The following is a 20,043-nucleotide window of genomic DNA, read 5'->3' as shown; positions in this document are numbered from 1 at the left end:
AGTAGTATGAGGGTGCGGCTAAAGGCTATCAAAACTGGTCGCCTAGAGCGTTGGGGGCAGAGGATAAGAGGAGCAGGTTTCTGGGCATGGTAGAATATATTCAGGGCATAATGCGCAGACAGGGGTATGGTGGGGTGCGGGTACAGCGGAGGTAAGCCCAGGCACTGGGTGATGATGAGACAGGTTGTATCTCTGGACATGCTGGTTGTAATGGGTGAGGTCACCGCATGTGTGGGAGGTGGGACAAAGGAGGTAACAGGGGTATGCAGAGTGGGTCTAGGGGCTCCATTGTGAACTAAAACAATTATAACTAACCTGAACAACAGTATACAAGGCATATTGACATCTGAGAGAGACATACAGCGAGGCATACAGTAATCACAGGTGTTGAATTTGGGAAAGCTAGCTAAAAACAGTAGGCGAGGCTAATCCGCTAGCACAACAAACAGCAGGTAAAATGGCGTTGACTAGGCAACGGGGCCGACAGGTAAGACAAACAAGCAGAAAGGAGTACCGTGATTAATGGACAGTCCAGCGTGCGTCAGCTATGTAGCCAAGAGATCAGTGTCCAGGGGGCAGCGGTGGATGGGCAGGGGGGCTGGGCTGGCGAGTGTTATCCAGGTTTTTTTTTAAAAACTAACAATGACTAACTAGCTTGTAGCTAGTTAGCTGGTTAGCGTCTGGGGGTTCTTGAGTGTGTCATAAAAATAAGAGTAAAAGTAATAGCGATTCCGTATCACATTGGGTGAGGCAGGTTTCCGGAAGGTATAAACAAATTAAAAATCAAAAAGAGATAGAAAGTAAATGGGGTCAGAGAGTGATTGGGACGCGGTGGTTCAGACGGTTAGCAGGCCTGTGCTAACAAGCTAACAGTTCGTAGGCGCGAGCTAGACAAGGTAGCAGTTAGCGGACCGGAGCTTGACAAGCTAGCCGTTAGCAGGCCGAATTAGCAAGCAGGGAGATAGCGAGGGCTAGAGAGTTAACCTTTGGGGGACGTCGCGTTGGGGTGAGTCTGTTTATTCCTCTTCATGCGGTGAGCTGGAGATACAGCGATTCAGAAAGCTCGCGGGCCTTGGCCAGCAGATGGATCTTTGGCGATGTCGCAGCGGAAAAGCCTGTTGAAACCCCCTCGGACGATTATGTCGGCGGACCAGTCGTGATGGATCGGCGGGGCTCCGTGTCGGCAGTAGAGGGTCCAGGCCAATTGGCAAATTAGGTATTTTTCGGCTAGTCGGGAGATGGGCTTAGCTCGAGGCTAGCTCCAGGCTAACTGGTGCTTGCTCTGGGACAGAGACGTTAGCCAGGAGTAGCCACTCGGATTGCAGCTAGCTATTTACGATGATCCGGTATAAAGGTTCAGAGCTTGCGGTAGGAATCCGGAGATGTGGTAGAGAAAAAGCAGTCTGATATGCTTTGGGTAGATGTCGCGCTGGTGTCCTAGTTAGCGTTGAAGACCGCTAGCAGTGGCTAGCTAGTAGCTAGTTAGCGGCTAGCTTCTGATGAGGGTTCCGATTCTAAAGTATAGAAAAAGCAGATCCGTACCACATTGGGTGATGCGGGTTGCAGGAGAGTATATTCAGCCTGTAGTTGGAAAGTGAGATTAAAATATGTACGAAATATATACAGAAAAAAAACGAGGAAAGACTATATTTACACTATACAGGACGGGACAAGACAAAACACACGTCCGACTGCTACGCCATCTTGGACACACTTACATCAGCACTTACACATACATCAGCATTATTCTGCAGCTGTTCCAACAGCCTTAACTCCTCTGGCTGTTCCAGCTGAGCTCTTCTCACAGCCTGTAAAAGGAGATCGTCAGAAGGATTATCAAGGGTTAGTGGTACCGGAGCAACGGCAGAGAAGACTGCCACATTTGAACCACAATCATGTAACTTTGTAGCTTCTGATTGGTGCGGTATTAACTGAAAGGAAGGGGATGTCGATGGGGGGGCGTAGGCAGTGACTCTTGGGGTTTCAGCTCTGGTTAAAGCACCCAGAGAAGGATGGTCATTGCTGCGAAGAGAGTTAGGTGTGTTGGCCTGTTGTGATTTGTGGTTTCTGGAAGGGTTTACTTGATACGGTCTTGGACATGTAGCTGAAGAATGTCCCTTTTGGCTACATCTCCAACAAAACATGAGAGGGGTCTTGATTGGAGACTCTGGCTGTTGTTGATGCTCTGTCTTGGGTAACTGTTTGAGTGTCTGTTTCTTTCTCTGGTCATATTGCTGTTGGCATTCTCTGTCCTTCTCAAACTGCTGTCCCAAGCGAACCAGTCCATCGACAGTGGTGACTCGTTCTCGGAGTTGACTGGCTAGTAGTGGGTTGATGTTCTTCAAGATCAATTTAATGACCTCTTCCTCCTCAATGCCAGGTTTCCACCTTCTGCACAGGGAGTGGTAACCGTATGCAAAGTCACGGATACTCTCTTTCTCGCTTTGCACTCGATTCCTGACTCTGTCTGCCAGCTCATCTGTGTAGTCCTCAGACAGAAATGCAGAGGAAAACTTGGCCTCAAAGTCAGCCCAGAAGGTAGTGGTGAGACGTGCCACATCCCACCAGTCTCGAGCTGTCCCATGCAACACCTTCCTCAATGTGGCAAGGAGTTCTTCGTCAGCCAGGGGATTGAGGGCAAGAAAGTCACGACATCTTTCTAGATACATTAGCGGATCAGGACTGTCATCTTTTTTCCCAAAGGTGGGAAATTGCAATTTAATGGGCATCGCCCCCATATGACGTCTACTCAAATCACCATGAACAAACGAGCTAGGAGGGATTGAGGAAGTAGAGGGGGAGGGAGTTATCGGACCATGAAAATGAACACCAGGATGCATGGTGGATTGCATCCTGCAAGGGGTGGCTGCAGCATGTCCTGGTCTTGGCTGTTCAGAGGTGCCAGCTTGGCCCTCAGTGGTCTGAACAGAAGTGGACACCAGAGAAACTCTGTGTAAGGAGTTGTGCCTAATGGAGGCCATGTCCACAGACACGTCATCCAACATTTTAACACAATTAGAGAGTTCTGTCTGCAAGTGGCATACAGTGTTAACCATGGGAGAAAAAACAGAATTAACGTCCTTGAGGACCTCAGTGTGATGATGTTGCAGGCGCCATTAGAGAGTGGCAGTGAGTTGGTTTCGTTGGTAGTCAAACTGCCTGTCCATGGCACCAGTAATTTCCCGTCTTCCACTCTCACTGAGCTCTGTCAGGGTGTGGGTTAGAGTGCTCAGTGAGTTTCTGAATTCCATGGCACTCTTGTTGTTGCTCTTCCCTCAGACATTTGAATTTATGGTGGATAAGAGTTTGGCGATGTTGTTGAGTCCGACGAATATCAAGGATGTCACCTTGAAGTTGTAAGACTACAACCTCTGGAGATAAACCAGACAATGGAGGAAGGTTGGGTGTCAGAGGGAGGGCTAGCTCAGTACTTCCACACAGATCCATGTCAATAAGTGAGTAACTGGTTAGACCTCCTGTGGCCTGTGGTCCAGACCGAGCATTCAAATTCCCAGGGCTCTGGCCCAAATCAACTCCATTATCTCCATTCACCTTATGATTTGTATTGTCAGCTTGATGGTCAGAATGGCCCTGTATATTCCCATTGACAGGTATGACATGGATGAGCACATTATCTTGGGGTGAATCCATTGTTTTAATTCCACACAAAATATTTGCTTTGGTTAGTTCTCAATGTTGAGCTGTCCCATCTGGGGTGCCATTTTTTATGTAACGGTTTTGACTTGAGGTTATTATTTATAGGGGTGCCAGGTAGGTTGTGCCTACCAGAGAAAACATTGGTTTCTCCTTTTAGTTTGGGTGGGATTGAGTCCCATCTGGTCCGTCAAGTCTACACCAATACAAAGGACTTATGTAAAAGTCAGGATGGAAATAAACTTTTCATAAACCCTTAAAACATTGGAAAGAACTTCAAAAACAACTATATTCTTTTGCGTGGGTTGTATTAGCAACAACAATGATTACACACACACACATATAATAATATCACAATGAGTTCTGGTTCCTCCAGAAATGTCCTGTACCTCGGGCCTAAAAAGAGTCCAGCCCGGTAAAGGAGTTCAGTGAACTCAAGTGACTTTTGTCACGCAATGTTTGTCCGTTCATCAATGTAGCGTAAACCCAGTATTAAACATACCATCAATATAACAATTATTTTACCACAGAACTTAAAGCGTATCAACTCTTACTAAGTCCTCAACTACAACTAACTACATAAATCATCACAGTATACCTCACATCAAAACAAATGAAATACCGTATACAAAAAGGTTGTAATCAGTCGGTCAGTCAGACAATCCAATCCGCCAACAGATCTCCAGCGGAGAAAGGCCACGAAGAACGGAGAGGTGTAGTCCAGGGACGCAAAGAGTGGATCCGATCCTGGGTAAACTCTCTTAGGCTACAAAACACACGTTTAACGGCAACAAAACAACGGAATAGAGAAGCTTCGGAACTGAGGGTTGAACACATCCTCATTCACGTCTCCATCACAACCCCACTTTTGCACAGCTGATGCTGGCTATTTAATTGGCAATTAAAGGGAAAGCGCCCTATTGGAAGGAGCTGCACTGAGACGGTTCAGAAAAATTCAGGGCCGTCACAACTTGCGTAATGTAGCCTCTTACGGGTATTCTTCAACATAAAGGCATGAAACTATGTCTCAATGCTGTAGACACCTGGGGAATACGTAGAAAAAGGAATCTGGTTGATAGCCCATTCACTGCTCAATCGGGACGCATCGGAACGCAGAGCATTCAAAACATGAGTCACATCCGGATTGGATTTTTCTCAGGCTTTCTCAGAACTGCATCAGTTCTGTTATACTCACAGACAATATTTTTACAGTTTTGGAAACAAGTGTTTTCTATCCTAAGCTGTCAATTATATGCATATTCTAGCATCTTGTCCTGACAAAATATCCCGTTTACTTTGGGAATGTTATTTTTCCAAAAATGAAAATACTGCCCCCTAGTCACAACAGGTTAATGATCTTCATCAGATGACACTCATAGGATTTCATGTCACACGATACATGTATGTTTTGATCGATAAAGTGAATATTTATATCCAAAAATCTCAGTTTACATTGGCGTGTTATGTTCAGTAGTTCCAAAACATGCAGTGATTTTGCAGAGAGCCACATCAATTTACAGAAATACTCATAATAAACATTGATAATAGATAGAACTATCATACATGGAACTTTAGATAAACTTCTCCTTAATGCAACCGCTGTGTCAGATTTCAAAAAAACTTTACTAAAAAAGCATAATCTTGAGTACGGCGCTCAGACAACAATTCAAGCCAAACAGATACCCGCCATGTTGTGGAGTCAGTAAAAGTCAGAAATAGCATTATAAATATTCACTTACCTTTGATGATCTTCATCAGAATGCACTCCAAGGAATCCCAGTTCCACAATAAATGTTTGATTTGTTCGGTAAAGTTCCTCATTTATGTCCAAACACCTCCTTTTGTTCGCGCGTTTAGTAAACAAATCGACACTCACGAGGCGCGGGCAATTCCAGCGGAAATGTCGGACAAAAAGTCCAAAAAGTTATATTGCTGGTCGTAGAAACATATTTAAATTATGTGTAGAATCAATCTTTAGGATGTTTTTATCATAAATGTTCAATAATGTCCCAACCAGAGAATTCCATCGTTTGTAGAAAAGCAATGGAACGAGAGGTAACTTTCTCATGACCGTGCGTCACGAGCCCGTGGTTCTCTGCCAGACCTCTGACTCATTCCCCTCTCATTCAGCCCCCCTTCATACTAGAAGCATCAAACAAGGTTCTAAAAACTGTTGACATCTAGTGGAAGCCTTGGGAAGTGCAAGATGACCAATATCCCACTGTATCTTCAATAATAGCTGAGTTGAAAAACTACAAGCCTCAGATTTCCCACTTCCTGTTTGGATTTCTTCTCAGGTTTTTGCCTGCCATATGAGTTCTGTCATACTCACAGACATCATTCAAACTGTTTTAGAAACTTCAGAGTGTTTCTATCCAATACTACTAATAATATCCATATATTAGCATCTGAGTAGGAGGCAGTTTACTCTGGGCACTCTTTTCATCCAAAAGTGAAAATGCTTCCCCCTAGCCCAAACAGGTTAAACAGCATGATCATTAACCTCTCTAGGGGGTGTGGGACGGTAGCGTCCCACCGGGCCAACATCCAGTGAAATTGCAGAGTGCCAAATTCAAATTAAATTACTATAAATATTTAACTTTCATGAAATCACAAGTGTAATACATCCAAATAAAGCTTATCTTGTTGTTAATCCAGCCGCCGTGTCAGATTTCATAAAGGCTTTTCAGCGAAAGCACACCTTGCTCTGAGGACAGCGCTCAGCACACAAAACGTTACATACAGTTGCCAGCCAAGTAGATTAGTCATGAAAGTCAGAAATAGCAATACAATGAATCACTTACCTTTGATGATCTTTGTATGGTTGCACTCACAAGACTCCCAGTTACACAATAAATGTTTGTTTTGTTTGATAAAGTCCCTCTTTATATCCAAAAACCTCAATTTTGTTGTCGCGTTTTGTTCAGTAATCCAATGGCACAAATTCTGTCACAAGAGGCAGACGAAAATTCCAAATAGTATCCGTAAAGTTCGTAGAAACATGTCAAACGATGTTTATAATCAATCCTCAGGTTGTTTTTAGCCTAAATAATCGATAATATTTCAACCGAACAATAGCGTTGTCAATATATAAGAAAAACAAGAAAGGCGTGCTGTCAGGTCGTGCGCAGGAAACAGCTCTGGGGACATCCCACTGACTCAAAGTTGTCATTCTCCCTCATTTTTCAGAATAAAAGCCTGAAACAATGTCTAAAGACTGTTCACAACTAGTGGAAGCCATAGGGAACGGAATCTGGGTCCTATCCCTTTAAATGGTGGATAGGCTTTCACTGGAAAAACAGCCATTTCATAATGTGCATAATGAATTTATTTAAATTGACTGATTTCCTTTTATGAACTGTTCTTTCTTTCTGCCAATCCCCCCTCTCTCTCTCCCCCATCCTCTTCCCACATCCCTGTCCTGCCTCCACCCCCCCCCCCCACACCTTCCAGATGAAGTGCTGTGGTTGGACTGGCCCAGGCAACTGGTCGGAGAATGTATGGATCAGGAACAGTTCTGTCTCCATGTACCCTTGCTCCTGTCGGAACGAAACCCTGCCCGGGACAGACGTCAAGGAGACAGGGCTCTGTGAACACTTGTCCAACATCCTCCCGGTCTACGAAACGGTATGTTGAAGGGGGGAGATAGAGAGAGGGGGGGACAGATATCAAGGAGTAGGCTGTGTGAACACCTGTCTACTGACCTGCCTGTCTACAAAAACGGTATGTTGGAGAGAGGGGGAAGGGAGGGAAAGCTAAAGAGAGAGGGTGGGATAGGGGGGACTGACATTAAACCATGCTCTACCGATCTGCCAGTCTACGAAACGGTATGGAGGGAGGGAGGGGGACAGATGTCAAGGAGACTGGGCTCTGTGAACACCTGTCTGCTGACCTGCCTGTTTATGAAATAGTATAGAGGGAGGGAGGGGGACAGATGTCAAGGAGACTGGGCTCTGTGAACACCTGTCTGCTGACCTGCCTGTATACGAAGTAGTATAGAGGGAGGGAGAGGGACAGACGTCAAGGAGACTGGGATCTGTGTACACCTGTCTGCTGACCTGCCTGTATATGAGCCACACCCTGGCTCTTGTTCATTAGGGCAAACCATAGCTAAACTTCTCTGTTTATATTTAATTTGAACAGAAAATGTATTTTTAGCAAAGGTCTGTGTCATCTCATTACAAAGTTATATTCCTATATGAATCTAATCAGACTCCACCTGACCATCCGACAGCAACCTAGTCATGTCCCAGATGGTAATTCAGTAAGGCAGGACTACAGTAGTACTTAATCACCCTGCTCACCCTGTTGACAGCAGCAATCCCTGTTGTTTGTGTTGAGTAAAGGCCTCTATTCACACAGCAGAGACACACACACAGCAGAGGGCTGATGAATGTTTCCTATGTTTTCCCGTAAGGCTGCTGGACTGTTATTATAGAGGGATCCTTTTTATGTTCTCTCTTTCCAGCCAGCCTCTGGTTGTTATTCTACCGCTCTACAGGCCCCGCCAAAGACAACACACACACACACACACCGGTATGCATGCTGCACTGAGCCTCGTCCAAAGACAACGGTGGTGTTTGGAGAGCGCTCTGTGTCCTGACCCGTTTGGATAACCCCTTTATTCTTACCTCTTTCTGCACACCTCTCTCTCCCTGTATCTATTGCTCTCCCCCTCTCTATTTCTCTCAATCTCTTTCTCTCTAAATAGTACCCACAAATCACCAGTCTCAACGTCAACAGTGAAGAGGCGACTCCGGGATGCTGGCCTTCCAGGCAGAGTTGCAAAGAAAAGCCATATCTCAGACTGGCCAATAAAAATAAAAGAACACAGACACTGGACAGAGGAACTCTGCCTAGAAGGCCAGCATCCCGGAGTCGCCTCTTCACTGTTGACGTTGAGACTGGTGATTTGTGGGTACTATTTAATGAAGCTGCCAGTTGAGGACTTGTGAGGCGTCTGTTTCTCAAACTAGACACTCTAATGTACCTCTTGCTCAGTTGTGCACCGGGGCCTCCCACTCGTCTTTCTATTCTAGTTAGAGACAGTTTGCACTGTTCTGTGAAGGGAGTAGTACACAGCGATGTACAAGATCTTCAGTGTCTTGGCAATTTCTCGCACGTAATAGCCTTCATTTCTCATAACAAGAATAGACTGACTAATTTCAGAAGAAAGGTCTTTGCTTCTGGCCATTTCGAGCCTGTAATCGAACCCACGAATCCACAAATGCTAATGCTCCAGATACTCAACTAGTCTGAAGAAGGCCAATTTTATTGCTTCTTTAAACAGGACAACAGTTTTCAGCTGTGCTAACATAATTGCAAAAGGGTTTTCTAATGATCAATTGGCCTTTTAAAATGATAAGCTTGGATTAGCTAACACAACGTGTCAACACAAGCCTTCCACAAGCTTGGGTGAATAAGTTGGGTGAATTTTGGCCCATTCCTCCTGACAGAGCTGGTGTAAATGAATCAGGTTTGTAGGCCTCCTTGCTCACACACACTTTTTCAGTTCTGCCCACACATTTTCTATAGGATTGAGGTCAGGGCTTTGTGATGGCCACTCCAATGCCTTGCCTTTGTTGTCCTTAAGCCATTTTGCCACAACTTTGGAAGTCTGCTTGGGGTCATTGTCCGTTTGGAAGATCCATTTGCAACCAAGCTTTAACTTCCTGACTGATGTTGCTTCAATATATCCACATAATTTTCCTACCCATGATGCCATCTATTTTGTGAAGTCCACCTGTCCCTCCTGCAGCAAAGCACCCCACAACATGATGCTGCCACCCCCGTGCTTTACGGTTGGGATGGTATTCTTCGGCTAACAAGATTCCCCCTTTTTCCTCCAAAAATAATGATTGTCATTTTTGCCAAACAGTTCTATTTCAATTTCATCAGACCAGAGGACATTTCTCCAAAAATTACAATCTTTGTCCCCATGTGCAGATGCAAACCTTAGTCTGGCTTTTTTATGGCGGTTTTGGAGCAGTGGCTTCTTCCTTGCTGAGCGGCCTTTCAGGTTATGTCGATATAGGGACTCGTTTTAATGTGGATATAGATACTTTTGTACCTGTTTACTCCAGCATCTTCACACGGTCCTTTGCTGTTGTTCTGGGATTGATTTTCACTTTTCGCACCAAAGTACGTTCATCTCTAGGGGACAGACCAAGTCTCCTTCCTGAGCGGTATGATGCTGCGTGGTCCCATGGTGTTTATACTTGCGTACTATACTTTGTGCAGATGAACGTGGTACCTTCAGGCATTTGGAAATTGCTCCCAAGAATGAACCAGACTTGTGGAGGTCTGATTTCTTTTGATTTTCCCATGATGTCAAAAAAAGAGGCACTGAGTTGAAAGATAGGCCTTGAAATACATCCACAGGTACACCTCTAATTGACTCAAATGATGTCAATTAGCCTTTCAGAAGCTTCTAAAGCCAGGATATCATTTTCTGGAATTGTCCAAGCTGTTTAAAGGCACAGTCAACTTTGTGTATTTTATCTTCTGACCCACTGGAATTGTGATACAGTGAATTATATGTGAAATAATCTGTCTGTAAACAATTGTTGTAAAAATTACTTGTCATGCACAAAGTAGATGTCCTAACCGACTTGCCAAAACTATAGTTTGTTAGCAAGAAATTTGTGGAGTGGTTGAAAAACGAGTTCTAATGACTCTAATCTAAATGCATGTAAACTTCCGACTTCAACTGTATGTATAATATCTGAATCTGTAGCTAGACTCTTACCCGTATACATGGTGGAATGCTTCACAGCAGACTGCAACCCCTTTCATTTTTTGGGGGGGGGGGGGCAAAAATGTGGGGCTCAAAGCTGCCCTGAATGACGGTTCGCCACTGTGTACTGTATGTACATTACCTGGATTGTGCCATTCAAGGTTTTCTAAAATTAAAATCTGTCTCTCTCTCTCTCTCTCCCCCCTCTTTCTACAGGGCTGCATGCATAGTGTGGAGGGCTGGCTTCTGGAGAACTGTGGAGTTATTCTTGGAATCTGTGTTGGAGTGGCAGTCATTGAGGTATCGCACACACACACAGGCCCTCACACACACATTACATACATGCCCACACACAGTCCCTCATCATGTGAGGTATGAATGTGTATGCATCCTGCACCTTCAAGATTAATAATAGGAGGTCTACTGTGCCCCACCCTGTTTCTGCGCCTGGTGTGGTTGTCTTTGTGTATGCTAGTTTTGGTTTTAATGCTTGTGTGCGTGCTTGCCGTGTGCGTGCGTGTGTCTGTCTATCTGTGTGTGCATGCATTGGTGCTTTTGGGCACACGTGTGTGTGTGTGTGTTTTTGTGCGTGCGTGTGTGCGTGCGTGTGCTTTTAGCATAACTAACCCAGTTGTTTCGTCCTCCAGCTTCTGGGAATGATCCTGTCTATGTGCCTGTGTAAGAGTGTTGTCCAGGAGGACTACACCAAAGTACCCAAGTACTGACTATGAAGACCTGAAGACAGGAAAATCTATACACCACACAGCATAGAAACACAGACATGCAGACACACACTCTGACAGTGAAACACAGACATGCAGACACACACTGACAGTGAAACACAGACATGCAGACACACACTCTGACAGTGAAACACAGACACGCAGCCACACACTCTGACAGTGAAACACAGACACAGTGTCCGGACACACACACTCTCAATCAAGCACAACATATGGACCTGTATCTTTTTGGACACACACATTTTGCCTTATCTTTCATAAAATGACTTTCTTTTTAGAAGACACTGATCTTTAGGTATTAATGAATTCAACAGTGGAATATAATGTATCTGATGGAGTGAGTGTGAACAAACACCCATATGAATCCAGGATGTTCTCATCTGTTATTTTCTGTCTCTTCCTGAAGCGCTTTTCGGGGTTGTTACGTAATTAGTTAGTAAGCTAGCTTTGTTTGTGAGAGCACTTTAGTGACTTTTTGTGAGCTGTTGATCAGAGAGAGGACCTGGACCTGTGCTGATCTATGATCAGCTATCCCCTTTCCATTCTTGTCTATTCATTATTATCTAAAAGGCAACTGATAGTAGATCAGCACTTCTACTTTCTGAAGATGGGCTTTGAGGAGGGGCTTGAAATGCAACACTATGGAACACTGTGGAGGGGGTACTGCAGGAGGGGTATCCCGCAGCTGCTATTTGTGGTGCTGGGGTGGGTTTTACTTTTTACTCCACTCTTTCATCAGTCTCTCCACGGAGGCCTTAGTATCTTCTGCCTTCATCTGCCCTCCCTTTTTCTTACGGGTGTGTCTGGTCTGACTGGTTTCCGGAAAACGAGTAGCTACCAAGATGAATTAATAGATTTCATTAAGTATATTATACACTGAGTGTACAAAACCTTAGGAACACCTTCCTAATATTGAGTTGCATACCTTTTTTGCCCTCAGAACAAGTCTCAATTCATCGGGGCATGGACTCTACAAGGTGTCGAAAGCGCTCCACAAGGATGCTGGCCCATGTTGACTCCAATGCTTTCCACAGTTGTGTCAAGTTGGCTGCATGTCCTTTGGGTGGTGGACCATTCTGGATACACACAGGAAACTGTGCCCCTGACATACCCCGTTCAAAGACAAATATTTTGTCTTGCCCATTCACCCTCTGAATGGCACACATACACAATCCATGTCTCAATTGTCTCAAGGCTTAAAAATTATGCTTTAACCTGTCTCCTCCTCCCCTTCATCTACACTGATTCAAGTGGATTTAGAGCAGGTGTTCCTAATGTTTTGTACACTCAGTGTATATGTGTGTATGATATATTATGCTTGTGTTTTACTTTCTTTTATTATTTTCTTTGTCAGTTTTTCATGGGATTTTTAAAAACATATGACTTTACTAAGGGACAAATTAGTGATGGTTTGAGTCACTGAGCATGGTCAGTATTTTATATTGGAAAGAAAGCGATCGCTTCAGCCCGCCTGCTCTATTTTTGTTTTATTTTCAGAATGCTATTCTTTGTTTCCACTCTTATTGTGTGCACCCCAAATTGCAACCTATTCCCTATATAGTGCACTCTACTTTTGACCAAAGCCCCTATGTATTCCCTTTGAGCCCTGGTCAAAAGTGGTATACTTTATAGGAAAAAGGGCACCAATTGGCATGCAGACATTGTCTCTTATTAACTACAGAGTCTGGCTGGCTGATGTAGTAGCTTCACTGCTATTATCGGCACTATTTTCTGTGGAATAGGCAGAGAAATCGGGTCCTGACTTTATGTAGCTATTGTAGTCAGACTGTTTGGTGAAACTGTTGGTCCCCTTAGGTCTCTGGTCTTCAGCCCAAGAATTCCACCACCATGACTGTCATCCCTTTAAGAGGTTGCTACATTTTTCATTTCAGCATTACTTGTATAACTACACATTCAAAACAGATGTATTATTATTTTATTAAGTTGGCCATTTTCGACACGAAGAAGAGTTTTTAATAATAAGCCGAGGCATTATTCGATCAGTGGAGGTATGAAATATAAAATCCCTGTGAAGTCCTCTTTGTACTGCCAAATTGAGACTTTTATAATTGAACTTATATTGTGTTTTGAAAGTTTCTATTTGACTCAATAGAAACATTCTAAAGTCATGTATGTATTTGTTGTATGTTACATGTAGGGGTGTTCCTGGAGTTAGAAGCCATGTTGAAAAGGAAAACAATTTGGGATTTTTTATTCAGTATCAAGGATTGCTAATAAACTGAATCCATCACAAACCATTAGCAGTATTATATGTTTTTAAGAAACTATAAAATAAAGGATTTATACTGTATTTTTGAGTTGTATTATTTTATTTTATTTTGATATAGGAGGAAGACTTACAATCTGCAGATTTACAGTGCCTTCGTAAAGTATTCAGATCCCTTGACATTTACCACATGTTGTTATGTTACAGCCTTATTCTAAAATGTATTTAAAAATGTAAAATAATTATCATCAATCTACACACAATGCCCTATAATGACAAAGCAAAAACAGGTGTTTAGACATTTTTGCTAATTCTTTCAAAATAAAAAAGGAAATATCACATTGACATAAGTATTCAGACCCTTTACTCAGCACTTTGTTGAAGCACCTTTGGCAGCGATTACAGCCTTGAGTCTTCTTGGGTATGATGCTACAAGCTTGGCATATCTGTTTATGGGAAGTTTCTCCCATTATTCTATGCAGATCCCGTCAAGCTCTGTCAGGTTGGATGGGGAGCGTCGCTGCACATCTATTTTCAGGTCTCTCCATTGATGTTCGGTTGGGTTCAAGTCCAGGCTCTGGCTGGGCCACTCAAGGACATTCAGAGACTTGTCCCGAAGCCACACCTGCGTTGTCTATGCTTTGTGCTTAGTGTCGTTTTCCTGTTGGAAGGTGAAACTTTGCCCCACTTTGAGGGTTTGAGCGCTCTGGAGAAGGTTTTCATCAAAGATCACTGTACTTTGCTCCGTTCATCTTTGCCTCGATCCTGACTAGTCTCCCAGTCCCTGTCTTTGAAAACATCCCCACAGCATGATGCTGCCACCACCATGCTTCACTGTAGGGATGGTGCCAGGTTTCCTCCAGACATGACGCTTGGCATACAGGCCAAAGAGTTCCATCTTGGTTTAATCAGACCAGATAATCTTGTTTCCATTGGTCTAAGATTCTTTAGGTGCCTTTTGGCAAACTCCAAGCGGGCTGCTTTTTACTGAGGAGTGGCTTCCGTCTGGCCACTCTACCATAAAGGCCTGATTGGTGGAGTGCTGCAGAGATGGTAGTCCTTCTGGAAGGTTCTCCCATCTCCACAGAATAACTCTAAAGCTCTTGGTCACCTCCCTGACCAAGGCCCTTCTCCCCAATTGCTCAGTTTGGCCGGGCGGCCAGCTCTAGTGGCATCCATCAACAATGATGGATGCCACTGTGTTCTTGGTGACCTTCAATTCTGCAGAAATATTTTGCTACCCTTCCCCAGATCTGTGCCTCGACACAATCCTGTCTCGGAGCTATGAGGACAATACCTTCGACCCCATGGCTTGGTTTTTGCTCTGATCAATGGAAACAGGATGCACCTGAGCTCAATTTTGAATCTCATAGCAAAGGGTCTGATTTTCTATTTGTTATATATTTGCAAACATTTCTCAACCTTTTTTGCTTTGTCAGTGTGGGGTATTGTGTGTAGATTGCTGAGGAATTGTATTTATTTAATCAATTTTAGAAGGCTACAACACAACAAAATGTGGAAAAGGTCAACGGGTCTGAAATGTGGCCAAGGCAGGATCAGACAGCTGCAATACTGAACACAGCCAGAAGAAAGCAGCATAGGCACACAGTTAGTGTCTGTCTGCCACAGCTGAGCAGAGAGTAATGTTGAAAGCCTGGGCCTATATTCATAAAGTGTCTGAGAGTATAAATGCTGATCTAGGATCAGTTTTGTCTATTAGATAATAATGGATTAAGATTACATAGACGGAGTAGTCTGATCCTAGATCAGCACTGCTACTCTGAAACGCTTTGTGGATACTGGCCCTGGTGGAGTACAGGAAAAAGTCAGAGGGAGGATCCTGGTTTGCTTTGTTTAATTGTTGCCCATGTACAGTATCAGAATAGACCATAGATCATAACTTGCATTAATTTCAAACCTAGCAGAGGGTATGCCTGTAGCCTATTTGTAAGGTGTGCAGATATACAGTTCTCTTTGTTGGAACATATGCAGGTGCCCTCATCTTCAACCTGTGCCCACCCTGTCCACTATGATAACCTGCATATGGTAGGTGTTAACCCATGATGGAACTGACTGAGGCTATTAGGATCACTCAACAATGTTTCAAACGACTTCTTACTGATGTAATCTGTGTCAATGACAAAGACCCTGCTCCTTTTTAAAGCAAGAGCCTTGAGGGAGAAAACAGAATGAGAAATGCTGACTGTTTTTATTTTGAGTCCATCTCTGTTTTGTGTTACTCTTTCATTTGTCTTTTTGATGGAACTCTGATTAGTCTCGTGTCTAGTTTGTGTGTATGTGTGTGTCTGAGGGGTTCTGGATGGATACAGCAGCACTCGGCCATGGCCACGAGCCCACTCTCAGCACAACACTGACACGCACCACACACACATACACTCATGAGAAGAAGGAAGGTCTCCTCTCTGTTTCTATCACTAGGGCCAGGAAGTGGGACACATGTATTGGCTCTAAACGATCCTTCAGACAGAGCATGAGATAATGGGAAGGTTATAGAGTGGTGAAGGCTAGAAGCCTATGAACAGTGTATAATCTACTCTTTTGAGCATGAAGGAACACTGCTATGGTAGAGGTGTGAATGTAGCAGGTTATATCAGGTTTATAACCAGTGGGTAGATATATTTGATGTTAGCAATGCTAAAGTTTTAACATGTAGCTAAAATTGAATCTAGCCAATGGCTGCAAGGGTCAGGGTTAGTTGTAACAAGCCTAAGGAGGTCTGGGTGCAGTGCTGGGAATGCAAATTATGGACCCATCAAGCCTGTACCCCAGGACTACCATACCACTGTCACAACTGACTGGTTGATTGAACATGTCTAACATTCACTCACTTCTGGCCGCCGGTCCCATGGCTGTGGGTGATAATCCAACCCGGATGTAGGTATAGGGTTAGTGCTGCTGCCTACTACCCCTCTTCCTCTCTCACACACACACACTTCCACTCCCACAGCAGGGTCCCTCACTATAGTGGGCATCCTCAGGCTGGACCCCCCTCACGCCACAGTGGTCACCAGTGGTATAATGATGGGGGGGGGGACTTTAAGAGTACTTTAAAGGAAATTATGGGCAGAAAGACAAATTCAACTCCATCTTTCATTGAATCAGATGGCTTAATCGTCACAAAAACATTTGATGTTGACAATTATTTTTGGTAAAGTGGGTAAACCTAGGCAGGAAATGCCAACATGAACAGTGACACATCGTAATCATGCATAGTAGCAATACCAAAAACAGAAAGTATCCAGATAAAAATATTTTATAATTATAGATTATAGACTCTTACCCGACATACTTGTCTAAATTGATGGGTTATGTGAAGGAAATGCTATAACCACCCCTCACCCACATCTAGCTAAGTGGATGGGTCACTATTGTCTAGACATGTACACATGTTCATGAAATACAATAGAGGGCCATAATCACCCCCAGACACACCTGGCTAATTTTATAGGTCATGTAATAATCCGGCCGAAGTGGAGTCTTTTGTTTAGACAAGTAGCTAGCATAATCCCAACTCATACTGCTACCAATACAAACATTGTCATAGCTTTAGTATACATGTCGCGGGTATCCAGCTACATGTTGCTTAGACCTACTAATCCAACCTTGGTTTTACAAGTGAAAGTGAAAAACAACTTCCGGCGCCGACAGAGATGGCCGCCTCGCTTCGCGTTCCTAGGAAACTATGCAGTTTTTTGTTTTGTTTTTTTACGTGTTATTTCTTACAGTAGTACCCCAGGTCATCTTAGGTTTCATTACATACAGTCGAGAAGAACTACTGAATATAAGATCAGCGTCAACTCACCATCAGTACGACCAAGAATATGTTTTTCGCGACGCGGATCCTGTGTTCTGCCTTACAAACAGGACAACGGAATGGATCGCATGCAGCGACCCAAAAAAACGACTCCGAAAAAGAGGGAAACGAGGCGGTCTTCTGGTCAGACTCCGGAGACGGGCACACCGTGCACCACTCCCTAGCATTCTTCTTGCCAATGTCCAGTCTCTTGACAACAAGGTTGATGAAATCCGAGCAAGGGTAGCATTCCAGAGGGACATCAGAGACTGTAACGTTCTGTGCTTCACGGAAACATGGCTCACTGGAGAGACGCTATCCGAGGCGGTGCAGCCAACGGGTTTCTCCACGCATCGCGCCGACAGAAACAAACACCTTTCTGGTAAGAAGAGGGGCGGGGGCGTATGCCTTATGGCTAACGAGACATGGTGTGATGAAAGAAACATACAGGAACTCAAATCCTTCTGTTCACCGGATTTAGAATTCCTCACAATCAAATGTAGACCGCATTATCTACCAAGAGAGTTCTCTTCGATTATAATCACAGCCGTATATATCCCCCCCCCCCAAGCAGACACATCGATGGCTCTGAACAAACTTTATTTAACTCTTTGCAAACTGGAAACCATTTATCCGGAGGCTGCATTCATTGTAGCTGGGGATTTTAACCAGGCTAATCTGAAAACAAGACTCCCTAAATTTTATCAGCATATCGATTGCGCAACCAGGGGTGGAAAAACCTTGGATCATTGTTACTCTAACTTCCGCGACGCATATAAGGCCCTGCCCCGCCCCCCTTTCGGAAAAGCTGACCACGACTCCATTTTGTTGATCCCTGCCTACAGACAGAAACTAAAACAAGAGGCTCCCACGCTGAGGTCTGTCCAACGCTGGTCCGACCAAGCTGACTCCACACTCCAAGACTGCTTCCATCACGTGGACTGGGATATGTTTCGTATTGCGTCAGATAACAACATTGACGAATACGCTGATTCGGTGTGCGAGTTCATTAGAACGTGCGTTGAAGATGTCGTTCCCATAGCAACGATTAAAACATTCCCTAACCAGAAACCGTGGATTGATGGCAGCATTCGCGTGAAACTGAAAGTGCGAACCACTGCTTTTAATCAGGGCAAGGTGTCCGGTAACATGACCGAATACAAACAGTGCAGCTATTCCCTCCGCAAGGCTATCAAACAAGCTAAGCGTCAGTACAGAGACAAAGTAGAATCTCAATTCAACGGCTCAGACACAAGAGGCATGTGGCAGGGTCTACAGTCAATCACGGACTACAGGAAGAAATCCAGCCCAGTTGCTCCCAGGCAGACTAAATAACTTTTTTGCCCGCTTTGAGGACAATACAGTGCCACTGACACGGCCTGCAACGAAAACATGCGGTCTCTCCTTCACTGCAGCCGAGGTGAGTAAGACATTTAAACGTGTTAACCCTCGCAAGGCTGCAGGCCCAGACGGCATCCCCAGCCGCGCCCTCAGAGCATGCACAGACCAGCTGGCCGGTGTGTTTATACGGACATATTCAATCAATCCCTATACCAGTCTGCTGTTCCCACATGCTTCAAGAGGGCCACCATTGTTCCTGTTCCCAAGAAAGCTAAGGTAACTGAGCTAAACGACTACCGCCCCGTAGCACTCACTTCCGTCATCATGAAGTGCTTTGAGAGACTAGTCAAGGACCATATCACCTTTACCCTACCTGACACCCTAGACCCACTCCAATTTGCTTACCGCCCAAATAGGTCCACAGACGATGCAATCTCAACCACACTGCACACTGCCCTAACCCATCTGGACAAGAGGAATACCTATGTGAGAATGCTGTTCATCGACTACAGCTCGGCATTCAACACCATAGCACCCTCCAAGCTCGTCATCAAGCTCGAGACCCTGGGTCTCGACCCCGCCCTGTGCAACTGGGTACTGGACTTCCTGACGGGCCGCCCCCAGGTGGTGAGGGTAGGCAACAACATCTCCTCCCCGCTGATCCTCAACACTGGGGCCCCACAAGGGTGCGTACTGAGCCCTCTCCTGTACTCCCTGTTCACCCACGACTGCGTGGCCACGCACGCCTCCAACTCAATCATCAAGTTTGCGGACGACACAACAGTGGTAGGCTTGATTACCAACAACGACGAGACGGCCTACAGGGAGGAGGTGAGGGCCCTCGGAGTGTGGTGTCAGGAAAATAACATCACACTCAACGTCAACAAAACTAAGGAGATGATTGTGGACTTCAGGAAACAGCAGAGGGAACACCCCTCTATCCACATCGATGGAACAGTAGTGGAGAGGGTAGCAAGTTTTAAGTTCCTTGGCATACACATCACAGACAAACTGAATTGGTCCACTCACACAGACAGCATCGTGAAGAAGGTGCAGCAGCGCCTCTTCAACCTCAGGAGGCTGAAGAAATTCGGCTTGTCACCAAAAGCACTCACAAACTTCTACAGATGCACAATCGAGAGCATCCTGGCGGGCTGTATCACCGCCTGGTACGGCAACTGCTCCGCCCTCAACCGTAAGGCTCTCCAGAGGGTAGTGAGGTCTGCACAACGCATCACCGGGGGCAAACTACCTGCCCTCCAGGACACCTACACCACCCTATGTTACAGGAAGGCCATAAAGATCATCAAGGACATCAACCACCCGAGCCACTGCCTGTTCACCCCGCTATCATCCAGAAGGCGAGGTCAGTACAGGTGCATCAAAGCTGGGACCGAGAGACTGAAAAACAGCTTCTATCTCAAGGCCATCAGACTGTTAAACAGCCACCACTAACATTGAGTGGCTGCTGCCAACACACTGACACTGACTCAACTCCAGCCACTTTAATAATGGGAATTGATGGGAA

The 20,043-nt window shown here is 44.8% G+C and overlaps 1 protein-coding gene across 3 annotated transcripts in view; it reads left to right on the top strand.

Annotated features, from left to right (window-relative positions):
• Positions 1 to 13,444, top strand: part of cd82b (CD82 molecule b) — a 62,197-nt gene extending 48,753 nt beyond the window's left edge. For all 3 annotated transcript variants that reach the window (XM_029635031.2, XM_029635032.2, XM_029635030.2), the window contains 3 exons: positions 7,108 to 7,281; positions 10,607 to 10,690; positions 11,038 to 13,444. In XM_029635031.2, the coding sequence (XP_029490891.1) occupies positions 7,108 to 7,281; positions 10,607 to 10,690; positions 11,038 to 11,115 (336 nt within the window). In that variant the 3' untranslated portion in view covers positions 11,116 to 13,444. The remainder of the gene's footprint in view (positions 1 to 7,107; positions 7,282 to 10,606; positions 10,691 to 11,037) is intronic.
• Positions 13,445 to 20,043: the final 6,599 nt, after the last annotated feature.

Source organism: Oncorhynchus nerka, linkage group LG25, assembly GCF_034236695.1.
Source record: "Oncorhynchus nerka isolate Pitt River linkage group LG25, Oner_Uvic_2.0, whole genome shotgun sequence".
NCBI lineage: Eukaryota > Metazoa > Chordata > Actinopteri > Salmoniformes > Salmonidae > Oncorhynchus > Oncorhynchus nerka.
The sequence above is the reverse complement of the archived record's forward strand: the minus strand, read 5'-3'. Positions and strand labels throughout refer to the sequence as shown.